The 17,358-nt window shown below is 44.1% G+C and overlaps 1 protein-coding gene across 1 annotated transcript; it reads right to left on the minus strand.

The window, feature by feature from the left end:
- Window positions 1-14,954: 14,954 nt before the first annotated feature.
- Window positions 14,955-15,266, minus strand: LOC309544029 (histone H4; the record flags this gene model as incomplete). The annotated part of the gene is made up of 1 exon (XM_082276422.1): window positions 14,955-15,266. One exon carries the CDS (start codon window positions 15,264-15,266, stop codon window positions 14,955-14,957), a length of 312 nt encoding a protein of 103 aa, XP_082132548.1.
- Window positions 15,267-17,358: the final 2,092 nt, after the last annotated feature.

A 17,358-nucleotide genomic window follows, 5' to 3' on the forward strand; every position in this document is an offset into this window, starting at 1 on the left:
TGGCTGTGATTGGTCCAGTCTCCAGCCTGGACCAATCATCATCCAGGACATCCGATGCTGACCCGTGACCCCGCTGATGTCGCGTGCGTCAGTCACGACTGGAGTGGACGGTGGACAGACGGGCACTGCAGAGCGGAGAGGAGACCGGAATCGGATTCAGAGACGGACGACCCGACCAGTCACCTCACCAGGCCGCAGCCGCGCAGCGTCTCAAGAGGAGCGGAGGTCATCTGGAAGAGAAGACAGACACTACAGTGCACGAACTCGATCACCCTGGTAAGTGAGTCCTCCTCAGCGGCCGGCAATGGAGGGATCTGAATCTGATCAGTCGGCCAGCATTGCCATTTGCCATACAACTCATTCCAGATGATCTCTCCCTCTTCTTGGCTCCCTCCCATTGATGGATTATTTTAGGGAAACCCCGGGCCATAAAGTGTACAAGAAGGGCAGTGTCACCCAAAATAAGCTTCAGCTGAGCTCACCATACACCAGAATTTGGGTAAAAATATTTGTCATATTTTGTAAAAAAAAAAAAAAAAAAAATGACAAATATGTTGGAAAGGAGGGAGAAGGGTTTGGGAGAGTAGAACTTTCCCTTTTTGGAGTGAGGTTTCCTTCTAAACAGATTTCATTATAATATGTATAACCTTTCCCCCAATGCAAACAACATTGACAGTCAGAATTTAATTCGTTCAAGAGTCAAGACAATATATGCATCCTGTCCTTAGAATTTTATGGTCAGTGCAGTTAAAAATGAATATCCATTTGAACCGAAAAGCGAACATTGCCAGCCATTGAATAACACTGCTTTTCACAGTCAGCACGAGGTCTGGGTGCTCCCATTCCAAATTGTGTGCCAATGTAGACTTTGCATTTTTGTGTACCAACTATATTGACCAGACCATAAAAAAATGCTGGGCAGTGGGCAGCACTGTGGGCACTGGGCAGCCATTGCCATCCATTCCATGCCAAATTAGATTGCCATGCCTTGCCAATTTGCCATCACCAATGCCATCCATGCCTGCTGTACCTACCTGTTTTGCCATGGGCTGGGTCCATCCATCATGGTTGGTTGGATCATGGATGGACCCAGGCCAGGCCAGAACAGGTAGGTACAGGCATGTGAGGTCACGGTGCAAGATTTATCAAGTTACCCAGGCCAGGCCCAGACCAGAGTGTGCACAGATATCGTTGATATATATATATATATATATATATATATATATATATATATATATATATCATCATGGATGGATGGATGATACATCCATCCATGGATTGATATATATATATATATATATATATATATAAAATCATATCTGCACACTGTGGTCTGGGCCCGGCCTTGGTAACTTGATGTTATTCTTCTTGCACCTTGACCTCACATGCCTGTACCTACCTGTTTTCCCCTGGCCTGGGTCCATCCATCCATCCATGATGATAATGATATCTGTACTCTCGTCTGGGCCCGGCCTGGGTAACTTGATAAATCTTGCACCGTCCGTGACCTGCCTGAGTGCCTGTACTACCTACCTGTTCTGGCCTGGGTCCATCCATCCATCCATCATGGATGGTTGGATGGACCCAGGCCAGGCCAGAACAGGTAGGTACAGGCATGTCACGGTGCAAGATTTATCAAGTTACCCAGGCCGGGCCCAGACCACAGTGTGCAGATATCATTATATATATCATCATGGATGGATCATCCATCCATCCATCCATCCATTCATGATGATATATGTGATAGATGGTGGTGGTCACAGTCTGCATTGATGTCTGATCATTGGGGGCACAGCAAGCTGGTGGTCAGTCTGCATTGATGATTGGGTGGGGGAGCACGGCATGCTGGTCATGTCTAATGCCCCATACACACGTGCAGATTATCTGCAGACTTTTGTCTGCAGTTTTACCAAAACCATATAATATGAGGTCAAACCTAAACACTTTCAATGTGTATGCAATCCGGCAGGCCCTTGCACTACATAGAAAAGGTAAGTCTGCAGACAAAAGTCTGCAGATAATCTGCACGTGTGTACGGGGCACAAGGCCTACATACACAGGGTATCTGTGGCCTATACATATTAACAGCCTGTGTACAGTATATATATCTGTGTTGGAGTTACTTCATGTGCAGACATTTACTAATGTATGTGAATTCAGTGTGCAGGCTCTAAATTATTTTACTTTTTAAATGGGACAATTACTCCTCTTCAGAATATTAACTTTATGTTTTAATAATTTTACTGAGTTAGTGAGTTTTATACCATCTTATACCAGGCCGCTGTGTGCCATTTACTATTAATAAATATATAGTGCCAGGCCAGCAGCCTGCTTAGCAGTGAGTGTACACCATATAAGACAGTGCAGGTCAAGCCAATTACATTGTACACTGGCTAAGTTAGCATAGCACTTTACCAGTGTACAATGTCATTGGCCTGGCCTGGCCTGCACTGTCTTATATGGTGTACACTCACTGCTAAGCAGGCTGCTGGCCTGGCACTATATATTTATTAATAGTAAATGGCACACAGCGGCCTGTTAGAAGATGGTATAAAACTCACTAAGGGCTCTTTCACACGGGCGATCCGATCAGATCCGCCTGTCAGTTTTTTTAGGCGGATCTGATCGGATCCTCCATGCAGCTCTATGGGGCAGCGGATGTCAGCGGAGACCCCTCCACTGACACCCGCTGCCATCTGTATCCAATCCTGTCTGTGAAATCTGGACGGATGGAAACCCTATTTTTCCATCCGTTCAGTGATCGGATGAGAGCTGACAGGTGGTCCGCTCTCATCTGATCCCCCATAGAGGGCAGCAGGGGCTGAGACACCTCCCTCTCCGCTCTGCAAGTGGAGACGGAGCTGTCATTTGCCAGCTCAGCGGGGATCGCGGATGGATCCCCGCTGAGCAACACGGATCCGCCTACGGAGGCGGACCGTGTGAAAGAGCCCTTACTCAGTAAATTTATTAAAACATAAAGTTAATATTCTGAAGAGGAGTAATTGTCCCATTTAAAAAGTAAAATAATTTACACAGACAGCGGCCTGGTAGAAGATGGTTCCATCATGGTTATGGACTGGTGGCATGATGAGAAGTCCTTGTAGAAGTTCTGGCCTCATCCAGGACAGGGAAGGATGCCACACTGCCCACTCTATTAGGGATGCCCCCCCCCCCCCCCCATCCTATGATAAGGAGTCCAGACAGCCTGCTGAGCCACCCTCCTATTCCTAGATTCACACAAAGGTAAAATGAGTAAACTTGACACATTTTAATTCAGTTTTAATAGTTATCACTGATGGAGGTCACACAGTCTAGGAATGGGAGGGTGGCTCAGCAGGCTGTCTGGACTCCTTATTATCATAGGAGGGGGTTGGAGAAATCCCTAATAGCAGAGTGGGTAGTGGCACCTTCCCTGTCCTGGATGAGGGAATGGATCTTGAGGACTTTTTTATAGTGACCTGTAATTAGTTTATTTATGTTCACCTGCTGATCCTGCTAGTAAGACTAAGTGCATTGTTTTCAACAAAACAAGCAGTCCTGCAGATGTTGCAGTTAGAAGGTTCTGACAAACCATTTACACTGACAGAGGTGCTCACAATGATCAGCTTTTGTATATTTATGTCAGTTTCCATATGCTGCTGCACCTTTTTTCTTGCTTGTCTCAGCAATACCACTTCTGATCATTTGCATGTAGTCAGTACAACATGTCACTGTAGACCACTGTAAAAATCATTAAGTAGGCGAACAAAAAATGTGTGTGCGAGGCTTCAGGGTGACGTGCAAAACACCTTCAAACCTCCTAGCCTAACTATCATAACTCTTGATTAAATAGACACTTGCATATAGAATTGCCATACGGATCTCTCTTTTAAACATTCCCATATTGTCCTTTGACTCCTAGGTACTGATCATTTTGGAAGTGAGGCACATTTGTCAGCCATGATGAGTAATAGAGAAAATTCTGTGGTAGCTTTAAAAGAAAACCCCTTCTCGCGGCGTTCTGATGCTGAGAAAAAGAGGCTAAAGGAGCTTGGACCAGATCGTCCCAACTTGCAAATTAAGCAGCAGGCAAGTGATCGTGGTCGAGTTTACACTCGGAGCTTTTCCACCACTTGCTATGAGAGACGGAGTTGGCTTGCTGGATGTGATGTCAGTAATGCCTTCTTTTGTTTTCCCTGTTTGCTGTTTCAAGCTCATGGAACTGACACATTGTGGATATCAACAGGGGTTTCTGACCTGAAACATCTCACTGACAAGTGCAAGCGGCATGAAGGTAGCCGAAGTCATCTGACCAATGCTATGAGGCTCCAGCTTTTTGGGAGCCATAGCATTGCTGAACAGCTAGATCAAAGCTACAGGACTGCCATAAGAAAGCACAATGAGGAAGTCACCAAAAATAGACACATCCTGTCTAGAATTATAGACTGCGTGAAATTTTGTGGTGCTTTTGAGCTTGCTTTGCGTGGCCATGATGAGAGTGCCACTTCAGATAATCCCGGGATATTCCGTGGCTTGGTCGACTTTGTATCTTCTCTGGATGGAGTTTTGAAAGAGCACCTTGAGAACGCCACTGTGTTTAAGGGAACTTCAAAAACTGTGCAGAACGAGCTCTTGGACTGTATGTTGTCAGTTATTAAAGACCAAATTGTCCAAGAAGCACAAAACAGTGATTTTCTTTCCATCCAGGCCGACGAGACCACTGATATTGCCACACAGTGCCAACTTGTGCTTGTGCTGCGCTACATTGATGGCAACAACCGCATCCAAGAGAGGTTTTTTGAGTTTATTCCTCTGCATACAACGACAGCTGATTCCATCGCTACAGCACTACAAGAGCGTCTTGCTGTCATCCTTCCAGAGGATCAGAAGAGTAAACTCATCTGCCAAGCCTATGATGGAGCTAGTGTGATGAGGGGTGCCACTGGAGGTGTGCAAAGGAAGATCCAGGATGTTTACCCAAATGCCCATTACATCCACTGCTATGCACATCAGCTGAATCTGATAATGCAGCAGGCCACTTCTCGCATATCCAAAGTGAGAATTTTTTTTTCTAACCTTGGAGGGTTTGCCAGCTTTTTCTCCAGATCACCAAAGCGCACGGATGTTCTGGATAAAGTAGTTGCCCATCGACTACCAACATCAAGCAGTGTCAGATGGAACTTCCACAGCCGTGCTGTCAATACAGTCTTTGAGCACAGAGAGGACCTCATTCGCTGTTTTGAACAAATCCAGGATTCTGGTGACTTTGACCTTACTACCACCAGAGAGGCAGGAGCCTTTGCCATGATGCTGGAGAATCAGGAGTTTATTTTTTTTCTGAACCTTTTCCACAAAATCATGCCACATGTGGACCTCCTCTATGCCAAACTCCAGCGGAAGGACATAGATTCAGTCCACATTAAGGGGAGCATCCAGCAGTTCCAGCAGGCCATACAGAAGATCAGGTAGCAGCTGTATTCATCCCTTTCCATGTTGTTGTTTTTTTTTTTTTTTGTTGTTTTAATTATTCTTACTACTTCTACATTTTTCAGAGATTCTCTGCATTCCCTGGTTGGTGAACTGAGTGAAGGTGGTTCCCAACCGAAGAGGCGGTGCCCGTTTGACCCAGCAACCCATAAAGTTATTGCAACAGAGGTTAGTTTTTATTTGTAGAAAATAATGTTTTTTTTTTTTCCCTCTAGTGGACAAAATTGGTATTACAGCATTCATAGCTCCCAGACCATCAGAAATGCATACAACTTAGAAACATTTACTTAGAATGTCCTGTGTTGATGTGTATGGAGTTCTGAGAAATTCTGGATTCAAAAACACTGAATATGATCTTCCTTTATAATAACTTAAACCTTAAAATGTTAACAAGTGCTTTTTGAAATCATAATTTCTCTGCATCCCATACAAATGCCCAAGACATTCTGAGTACATATTTAAGTTTCATGCATTTCTGATGCTCAGGGAGCTGACACATGACATTGACATTTTGTCACCAGTACCTAATTTTGTTTTTTTTCTCATTCTTGATAGGTCTGTGATACCATCCTCCTACACACCATGGAGCGGTTCTCCTTCACAGACCATCTGGTTAGTGCCACCCTGCTTCAAGCGGACAAGTTTGAGCAGTATGCGAGGGAATTCCCAAAGGATGCACTTAGCACTACTGTGAAAACCTATCCTGTACTTGATGGGAGTAGGTTAAAAACGGAGCTTAGTCTCCTCTACTCCGAGGAGCAATTCCGAACATGTCAGGGAGCTGTGGACTTATTCCAGTTTTTTGTGGCGAACAATCTTACAGATGTCTTTGCAGAGACTTTCACTCTCCTCAAGATCCTCATCACCACACCCATGACCACAGCAGAGGCTGAGAGGTGCTTCTCAACCCTAAAAAGGATCAAGACTTTTCTGAGGAACACCATGACCCAGGAGAGGTTGAATGCATTGGCCATGCTGTCTATGGAAAAGAGACTGGTGACAGAGATGACCGATTTCAACCAGAAGGTCATCGAGAAATTTGCATCCCTTAAGGAAAGAAGAGCAAAATTTCTTTTCAGATAAGGACGCTGGCTTTTTGTGGTTTGGTTTTAGTTTTCTTCTTTCATGTTTGAATTTTGTTAATAAAATGTTCAAAGCAATACATTTGTCATTTTTCTTCCATTTTCCTTCCAGTTCACAATTTTGTGCCGGTCTATCACATGAAATACATGTACGTTTTTTGGTGGTAAATAACATGACAAAATATGGATTATTTAAAGGGGTAACTATGAATGCTTTATCAAGGCACTCTTCCTTGATCACTCATGGCCCCTTTAACACTTGTGTGGCATCAAAGTCAGGCAATTTTTTACCGCGTTTTTTGCCGCAAATTTTTCTTTTTGCGCCCCCCCAAAAATTTTGAGCACCAGCCGCCACTGGTCCATGCCCAGTGAGAACATAGGGTTTCCCTGAATCGGGAGGTGCCGAGACATGTGGAGAGGAAGATGTAGAAGCTTTCTGAGTTCCCTCCATGCAATGGCCGTATCACGGAGCAGTACATTATGTTGGAGGACAGGGGCCAAGGTTTTCCATTTGCAGTGTAGCAAGGCAGACAGGGAGACAGGGTACACCATAGCGGCCTCCAATGTATACAAAGAGCAGTGGGTAGACTGAGTTAGCCAATCAATACATATCCTAAGTAAGCATGATAAGTTGTAAACTCTTATGTTGGGGAGACCAATTCACCCCTCTCTCCTGGGCAGCTGCAATTTCTTAAGAGATATCCGTGAACGCCTGCCTCTCCAAATAAAATGAGAGATAGCCTTGTTCAAAAGCTGAACATCTTTATGTTTAAGCAACAGAGGCAGGGTTTGCATTGGATAGAGCAGTTTAGCGAAGCTGACCATCTTGACCAGGTGACATCTGCCAAGGAGAGAGAGAGGCAATTCCATCCAGCTGCCCAATTCCTGTACAATTTTGGTTATCAACGGTGGAAAATTTAGTGTGTAAAGTGAGGAAGGGGTCTTACCAATTTTTATTCCTAAATAGGTTATGTGAGTTTTGGCTATAGAGAATATAGAAGTCTGTGGCCATTGACGGGTTGGACAACAGGTGAGAGGTAGTATTTCGCTTTTTTGATAATTAATGCAGAGACCCGAACATATTTTAAAAGTGTCAAAGATAGATTTTATAGTGGGTAGATCAGAAGCCGGATTGGACGTAAAAATAAGCACGTCATCAGCAAAAAGGGCCGTACGGAGGTCGTGCTCACCCACCTTGATGCCATGTAAAGGGGCTTGTTCTGCTAGGTATCGGGATAAAGGTTCCAAGGCTAAATTAAAGAGTAGGGGTGAGAGGGGGCAACCTTGTCTCGTACCTTTATGCAGGCTAAATTCCCCCGTGAGGAGACCCTCCACCACCAGTCTGGCTGTAGGTGCCTTATACATGGAATCAATCAAATGGGTGGAGACCCCAGAGAAGCCCATGTCGGAAAGGACCAATCGACAACCAGTGAAAACCCACGTTGTCGAAGGCTTTCTCGGCATCCAGGGTGATGATTGCCAGGTCTTCCCCAGGGTGGAGCCGGGCCTGTTCCAAAACCACAAGATATTTAGCATGGCCGTTTTACCTTTCACAAAACCTGATTGGGCCGAATGGATTAAATGGATGGCCGAAGAGGGTAAAAGGTTAGCCAATCTGGTCGCCACTAGTTTTGACAAAATTTTTACATCCAAATTAAGTAGGGAAATTGGGCGGTAAGCACCTGGGTCAAGAGGGTCTTTACCTTTTTTAGCTAAGAGTTTAATTAAGGCTTGATTACCGGTCGGCAGATATTCGCCGCCTTCCCAAATGTTGGTGTAAACCCGATGTAGAGTGGGTTGGATCACTTCGCGAAAGGATTTGAAAAATTTGCCGGTAAAGCCGTCAGGGCCAGGGGCTTTATTAGAGGGCAGGGATTTTATGACCAAACTCAGTTCATCTGGTGAAATTGGAGCATTAAGAGTTTCCAGCTGTGAAGGGGTCACCTTAGGCAGCTTAGTGCGTTGCAAGAACTCGCGGGTGGTCGGGGGGTCAATGGGGTCTCTAGAGTAAAGCCTGGAATAGTATTCCAGCATTGCCTCACTGATCCGCTTAGGGGGAAGTTGAGGGAAATTCAGGAGGTGTGCGATGAGTTTCTCGAAAAATGGTTTGTCCGGTGTGTTCAGAGCATAAACATTGGATATTAACAACTCCGTGGAGCCAATCTGGATGTGAGCCATACAAAAACGACCATGGTCGTCAGATGTGACTGACAAAACATTACAGGATAGATTTTTATGGATCAGTATAATGACCCCAGCCTTGCGACCTAGAGCTGCTGATCTCAGCACCTCACCCACCCAGAGCTTCCTAAGCCGGTGGAAGTCTGAGGGGGCGAGGTGTGTCTCTTGCAGTAGGGCAATGTCTGCATGCAGTCTGTGCAAGTGACGTAAAATTTTCATGCGCTTGAGAGGGGACCGGAGGCCCTTAACATTCCATGATATTAACTTCAGGGAGGGTAATCAGGGGAGAGAACTGGTTGCAGGAGTGGGAATGAACACGCCTTAGCTGGAAGCTCAGAGAGTAAGTATCTGACTCTAGATGGGGTAAGAGCAAAGATATGCAAATAAATTGGGCCAGGGCCTTCACCACAATTAGTGAGGGAAGCAAGGTAAAGGGTGAGATATAAGGAGAAGGGGTAGGGGAATACAAAAAAACAACATACAAAAACCAGAACTAACTTCTCTTTTTTCCACATGGGGTCACAATCGAGGGGGTCTCCCACTCACAACGGCCCACGCAGATGCACACAAAATCGCCCCAAGGGAGTCAAAGAGGATGACTTCTCCTGCTGTAAAAAAAAAAAAAAAAACACAGGGGGAGAAATAATGTGTGCCCTGGGAGGGATGGAGCGAGCGGCAGGGCCAACAACCCAGGGGGGAAAAGAAGCATGGCAAAACATAGCAATGTAATCACATGTAAATACATAGAGAAAATAAAACATGTTCCCTAGGGAGCGGAGTCCTGTAAAAAAAATGAATAAGGCATGGGAGTGAGGTAATTGAGGGTTTGATCAACAGTCAGGTGAGCGAGTACTCGCGTGAAAGGAGAATGAAGATGGAGGACAAAGTCCAACTACAGTACCTTTAGCTGCAGAACAGGCAGGTCCGAGTCCGAGACCTGGGAAAACATATGTAAAGCATACCACAAAATTACTGCGATTGAAGATTGAACATTGAAGATGCAGGAGAAAGTTCAACGGTGTTTAGTGCGGTAAGACGGATCAGCGAAGCGCTGGCGCTTTGGCGAGTCCTTTCGGGGGCTCCGTTGATCCATAGGTCGCGGGAAAGAGAGAGGCCTAGGGGTAAACTGTTGCTGATTGTCTGTATTCAAAGAGCGCAAATAATAAGGGATCCTGGAATGACAGCTGCTCACCAGTAGATGATTTCAGACGCAGAATGGCGGGGTAGGCAAGGGTGAACTTTACGTGTTGTTGGAAAAGCTGGGAGCAGATTTGCTGAAAGGCTTTCCGTTTTTTTGACACTTCAATGGAGTAATCAGCAAATATTAAAACTTTGACCCCATCCACCTGAAGGGATTTGGATTGTCTGTATTTCTGCAGTAGCAAGTTCTTGTCAGCATAATTAAGAAATTTAGCAATGATGGGCCTAGGGGTCTTGCGGTCCTTAGAATGAGCCCCAATGCGGTGAGCTCGTTCTACCACATGAACACCGGTCAGACCAAGCGCCTCCGGGATGCGGCGGGAGCAGAAGTCAATCAGCTCTGAAGAAAGTAGCGATTCTGGGACTGCCACAAAACGCAAGTTGCTGCGTCTGGCTCGGTTTTCCAAGTCTTCAAGTTTCTGTGACAGGAATACATTCGTCTTTTCCTGCATTTGTTCTTGGGCCTGCATGTGATAAAGTTCATCCTCCAGGCTGGAAATACGCTGCTCAGCCTCGTTTAACCTGGTGACATGTTCCCCCAGCTCCTTCTTTATTTGCAGCATGCCAGACTGCACTGCTTTCTCCACAGTGCTTTGTATGGTAGGGGACAGGAGAGAGGCAACAGCCTGTGCGATCCGTTCAATGAACCCCGGATCGATGTGCGGAGTATGGGAGGAGGAGGGGCCGCCCACCTCCATGGCTGGCTCCGAGGCCTCTGCCGGCTGCTGTGAGGAAAGCGCGGCTTGGACAGCGGGCGGTTCCTGGGCTGCCCGCGGACCCGATTTCTCCAGGAAACGATCCATCGTGGTGGCGGGTGAGTGCACGGCCGGGCTGCGGGTCCCCGATGGGTACAATAGCGGGCGAATGGCAGATTTTTAAGCCGGGCGCGGGAGCTGAGGTGGAGTGTGACTACTCCATGCGGCGCCGGAACCGAAAGCCATGTTTTTTAATTACCCTGTGACAAAAGTCTCTAGAGAATTGCAGTATATCTGGAAAAAAGGTATACAACACCTCACTTCAATCTGTGGTATTGGGGGGGCCACAGTTTTATCACACCAGTTCTACAAATAATTGGCTAGTAACTGTTGTCACTGTGTGTAGCACAGTTAATACAGCAACAGAGACCAAAAGTTTACAGGACTAAAATACACTCTTAGAAAAGTATACTGTTAAATAACATGCCACTTCAATATGTGGTATTGGGGGCCACTGGTCTATCACACCAGTTGTTCAAAAAATTGGCCAGGGAGTTTGGCACTGTGTATATCAGATTGAATGCAGCAAAAGAGGCAATATTGTTGCAGGACACAAATACACTCGTAAAAGTATACTCAGATAACACCCCACTGCAATATGTGGTATTGGGGGGGGCAATTGGTCTAACACACCAGTTATAATACATTAAAAGTGCTTTTGTCACTGTTTGTAGTCAGGGCTAGCCTTAGGTGTTCAGGCGCCCTGTGCGAGCTAATCCTGTGCACCTTTTTTGCACTTTGACTTTTCTTTTTTATGATCACTAATAACTTAGCCCCCCTTACATCAGAGAACCCCCGCACATCAGAGACCCCCCACACAAAGTCCCCTTAATTTAGAGCCCCCCTACATCAGAGAGACCCCCTCACATCAGAGACCCCCACACAGAGCCCCCTCACATCAGAGACCCCACACACAGAGCCCCCCCCTAAGGCCGGCCCTGTTTGTAGTATTGCTGCAGCAACGCTCAGTCACCACACTTGTCACAATGCTGCACAGTGCACAATAATACCACTGATCCACTATAATATGCTTTCTACGAACTATATTATACCGTGGATTACCCTCCCCCCCCCCCCCCCCCTTATATGGTGCACTGCACAGCAATACCAAAAAAATTGCAGCCCTTTAAATGGCTTTTGTGGACATTAACAGAGTGATTTGTGTGACTGTTGCCGATCTCTAACTTCCCCTAAAGCACAGACTGGATACCTGTCCTTAAACTCAAAAGAGACTGTAGTAGACCTATACCAAAATACCAGCCCTGAAAAGGATTTTTGTGGACATTAACAGAGCGTTTTGTGTCACTGCTGCCGATCTCTAACTGCCCCTAAAGCACTGACTGGATACCTGCCCCTAACTTGAAAAAGATACTAGTAGACCTATACCGAAATACCAGCCCTGAAAAGGACTTTTTTGGATCTTAACAGAGCTATTTTTCCCTTACAATCTCTCCCTGATGCATGCAGCAGACCTCTCCCTACGCTGACAAAAAGCAGAATGTGAAATGGCCGCCTGCTCTGGTCTATTTATAGGATAGGAGGCATGTACATGTGCTGAAATGTTTCAATGGCTGTCCTGTTCCACCTGATGGCTGTGTCATGGGTCAAAATTCTCCCCAATGTAAACTAATATGGCCGCCACGAACAACACCATGTGTTCGAAAATTGGCGGGTAGCGAACAAGCAAAATTTGCCGCGAACCGACCGCCGGGCGAACCGCAAGGCCATCTCTAGTGGGCACCCCTCCAATCAGATATGGTCACCTCTGTTGTCATACAGGTACCTCTGCTGTGACATGGGCCATGTCACAGCAGAGGTACCTGTATGACAACAGAAGTGACCATATTTGATTGGAGGTGCCCACATCACATCAGCGTGCCATATTCACACCAGGCCAGCAGTCCTCAAATCACACCAAAAGTGTCCAGACCATATATGGAGCTAAGTGCCTGTAACAAAGCTGTATTAGTCCAGACAAGTAACTGTTATGATTGATCTGTTATGACCATAGACACACATGTTTTCAGCATGGCTCTTTATGATGGAACAGATGGCAGAGCAGGAGGATGACAGCAAAATGAGGAGTTTTTAATACAGTGGCCTGTGGGTGTCAAACTGGTGGCCCTGCAGCTGTTGCGGAACTACAAGTTCTATCATGCTTCTGCCTGTGGGAGTCATGCTTGTAACTGTCAGCCTCGCAATTCCTCATGGGACTTGTAGTTCTGTAACAGCTGGAGGGCCGCCTGTTTGACACCTGTACAAGGAACTACAGAACCCAGCACTGCCCTGCTTCCCTATACTGTATGCTGTAACTAGGATAGATTTACAAATCTTACAGAGCAGAAGATATGTATGTCTGCAGAAAGATGGTCTGTGGGTGGTACTACTTTGTTCCTCATTGGTTCTAAAATCATCCTAATAGAGACTATTGTATTAATAAACTCAGAATTCTGTAAAAAAAAAAAAAAAAAAAAACAGATATAAAAAAATTTGAAAAAAAATGTGTAGATATTAGTAAAGGTGCTACACATGTCCAATGATAAAGGAAACATTTTCTACTTCAAACTTCTATAAAGGACTGTGTGCTGTCCGAGGTGATATTGTGATCAGATTTGTATGTAGCTGATACTTTGTACATATTTTGTGTCATTTACCTATCAGGCAGCTTATGGCTTTATCTATGGACATCAATCTGCTGTTGATGATGGAAATAGATACAAATAGACTGGGCTGGGCTGATGGAATAAATACAATGTTTCGTTTATCTTGCTTCTTTTCTCTTGTAAGAATGTGTGAGCGCGGCATAAATGTTTATTCAGCTCTGCCACCTTGTGGTGATTCCTGGTAGAACAGTTGGGTATGTGTGCAGTACAAGGCGATGAATTGGGAATGTATAGAGGCAGAAAGTGGAGATGATATCCGCAATAAATCTAGAATCAGGACGGTTCGATCCATTCCCCACAGTACTTCTTTACTAAATGTCATTATTATTAGTTTCCCACCCAAGAGCCGGACATAATTGGATTTATTTTCTTTATCAAGTAATATTTTATTGTGATAAATTGTATAATTAAAGTGCACTCTACAGGCAAACACTTTGTCTTCTTATCACACTCAGACTTGTAATACAGGTGAGTAGTAATGAGAGGAAATGTGATCACAGAACTTCATTCTCTCTCATCTCTTTTATTTCCAATCTATCTATGCTGATCGTCTACTCACCGCTAAACTCCTCCAACCAAATCCATCCCTCCTACGTCACATCACATTATAATTCATAGTTCAGGACATTATTTACTCTCTTGGCTATTAATAGGCCACGCCTATAATGGATCAGAGTTGCTTCTTTTAAATCTCCCGCCGTTATTCGACTGGCCAATAGGAAGATTCAGCCGCATTATCCCGCTAAACTCGACATTGTAGAAGTTCTATTCATAGATTCGCTCATCTTCCTCCAAATCACATCACTCGTGTCGCCTTTCAGGTTCCAAATATTCAATCAATTATTTTCTATTCCCAAACACCTCCATCCTTTAATTCTGCTGAATAATTTCTGGAGATCAGAGATCATTGAATATTAAATACCAAACAAACATCCCCCATCTGAAAAGGAACACAGATCTCAGATCCCCCTTCACACTCCTTGGAAGAAAAATACATTTTATTATGGGAAGAAACCGCCCAGAACTGTGATTGGTGCAATTTTCACATTTTAAAATTTAAATTTCCCGCCGGAATTCTATGGAACGTTCCAATTATCTCAGATAGAATAATCCGACACTAAAATCTGATATCTCTTCCTCCGGGAACATCGATCATCCGTCCTCTGAATTGTCGGGCAGTTTATCTAACCAAGAATAATAAATACGTTAGAAATATTAGGTTCAGTTTCAACATAAACGATATATTCTCCTCACCCAGCAGCCAGCTCGGAAAATCGGCTCCATCACCCGGAGTGCGGACTCTACAATCAACTATAACAATGCATCAACTGCCCAACCAATGTAATTTGTAATATTGTTCTGTTCTTCCATAGCTTTGTTAAACGTAAAACAGATCGAACAATCAGATCGCAGAGTGTATGGGTAGCTAGACATCGCAGCACTCCATTTCTTAGTGAAAAGAAATGAGCGGCAGTTCCTATGGTTACACAATAAATGTGTAGAAATGAGTGTTGGGAGTTGTGAATGATCAGCCCTTTGTGTGAGAAGGTGGGTGGCCCTGAAAAGGACCTTTGTTGTGATGAAGTGGGGTAAGCGGTGGGGTTTTTTTAACCTCCGAATCCGTAGAGAGTGCGCCCCTGGCGTTTGAGAGCATAGACGACATCCATGGCGGTGACGGTCTTCCTCTTGGCGTGCTCGGTGTAGGTGACGGCATCGCGGATGACATTCTCCAGGAAAACCTTCAGCACTCCGCGGGTCTCCTCATAGATGAGTCCGGAGATGCGCTTGACACCCCCTCTGCGGGCCAAACGTCGGATGGCGGGTTTGGTGATGCCCTGGATGTTGTCCCGGAGCACCTTCCTGTGCCGCTTGGCGCCTCCTTTCCCCAGACCCTTCCCTCCTTTACCGCGCCCAGACATGATGATTCTCTGCTACAAAGACAGACTGAGATCAGCTGTCTGCCCGCCCTCCTTATATACAGCCTGAGCGGACCAGATGGAAACCTTCCTGGGAAAGAGGCGGAGTCACACCGTTCATACAAAAATAAGACAATTTAATTCATTTATAAGGCACCTAATTATTATATTATATTCCGATACATTAATGCAACAGCAATACATTTCCGGAAGATGCATTTATTCCTTCTTATCATGTATTTCTATTTATAGCTGGAGATTACACAGAGAAAGGGAATCTTTAACACTTCATAACAGAAACACAATCACCAGTTTTAATTGTTCAAAGTAATTTAATATTTATAAAATATTGTTTTGAAAAGGAAACAATGACACGTTTTCCCGACATCTCACCTTCCTGGGTGTAAGGCTGGGCGGACCTGATGGGAGACATGCTGAGAAGGGGGCGCTGTCAGTCATTTATTAAACTGCAGATAATTGCATTTATTTAGAATATTTTCATGAATGGAAACGGATGTAATTTATCAGAAGCGAGATATTTTCTTTATTGATTCATTGTACATTTTTTTCTGACATGTCATAATTTGATATATTTATATAAGTTTTTTCTTTCTTCATTTACTAGTTGGAAACATTGTTAACAGTTTGCTGATTTTAAAGTTACAAAGAGGGAGCCGATCAGACATGAAACATTTGTTTCATTGTACATATGTATCTGGCAGTGTAATCATTGCTACATATCTCTACCAGCACTTTCACTTTTTTATTCTAGTTTTAATATGGGGAAAATCTGTAACTGTTACATCTCTGAAAAAGGGAACATTAATTATCGGCCAGTTCCACGATCATATACAGATGTGATGACGAAACGTGTAATACTTCTTATCCCATCATATAGAAAGGTAGAGATCTATGAGAGAAGTCATCTCACTATCATGTTCTCTGTGTAGCAGTGTGTGTGTGTGTGTGGGGGGGGGGGGGTTGGATTCTGCATTCTGAGGACTTGGAATAAAAGAGAACATATGGAAATGTTTTACATTATTCAATCATCTTCACATTCCATTTCTATTCATCTTCTTGATAATAAAGCATTGATAAGATTTCTCGGATAAATGTCTCATCTGATGATCTCAGGTCTCAGTGTCGGATTTGGCGGTATAATAGGGCTGATTATTTCTCTGTAACGTTCTTTACAATTCAGGCGGCAAATTTAAAAAAGGAGCTATGTGAAATCTGGGCCAATCAGAGCTGTGGGCGTTTCCCTCTTAAGCCAGTTATGTCTTTCTTATGAGGATTTCATAGAAATCTATTCTGAGATCTTTCTCCGTTTCCCCCCGAGAAAATACTTGTTCAGTAGACTTTTCATTGATCTCTATAGGAAACATTCTCTAGCAGGGCGGAGTCTGTATTGTAAAGTAAAAGAAAAGCTTGGAAGAAATGTGACATTTATATTTCTAACGTATTTATTATTCTTGGTTAGATAAACTGTCCGACAATTCAGAGGACGGATGATCGATGTTCCCGGAGGAAGAGATATCAGATTTTAGTGTCTGATTATTCTTTGTGAGATAATTGGAACGTTCCATAGAATTCCGGCGGGAAATCTAAATTTTAGAATGTTAAAATTGCACCAATCACAGTTCTGGGCGTTTTCTTCTGATAATAAAATGTATTTTTCGTCCAAGCAGTGTAAAGGAGGATCTGAAATTTTTGTTGCTTTTCAGATGAGGGATGTTTGTTTGGTATTTAATACTGAAAGATCTCTGATCTCCAGAGGATATTCAGCAGAATTAAAGGATGACGGAAAATGAAAACTAACCCCTATAAGGAGATCACATCGTTCCTTATACGATATAAACAATTAGATGCTATATATATATATATATATATATATATATATATATATATATATATATATATATTCGAATTTGCTGTTAGAACAGACAGGTGTCATTATAGCACATTGTCCCCCCACCCGGATCACAATCTTAGGTGTATAAATATACGATCAGATCTCCTAAACATGTATGTCCGGCTCCTTCTTAGGCTCTGGGAAGATCTGTTGGATTTGGAAATAGAAAATAATTGATTCGGA

The sequence above is a fragment of the Pelophylax lessonae genome (assembly GCF_965119305.1).
Source record: "Pelophylax lessonae genome assembly, contig: HAP1_SCAFFOLD_650, whole genome shotgun sequence".
In the NCBI taxonomy this organism is placed as follows: domain Eukaryota; kingdom Metazoa; phylum Chordata; class Amphibia; order Anura; family Ranidae; genus Pelophylax; species Pelophylax lessonae.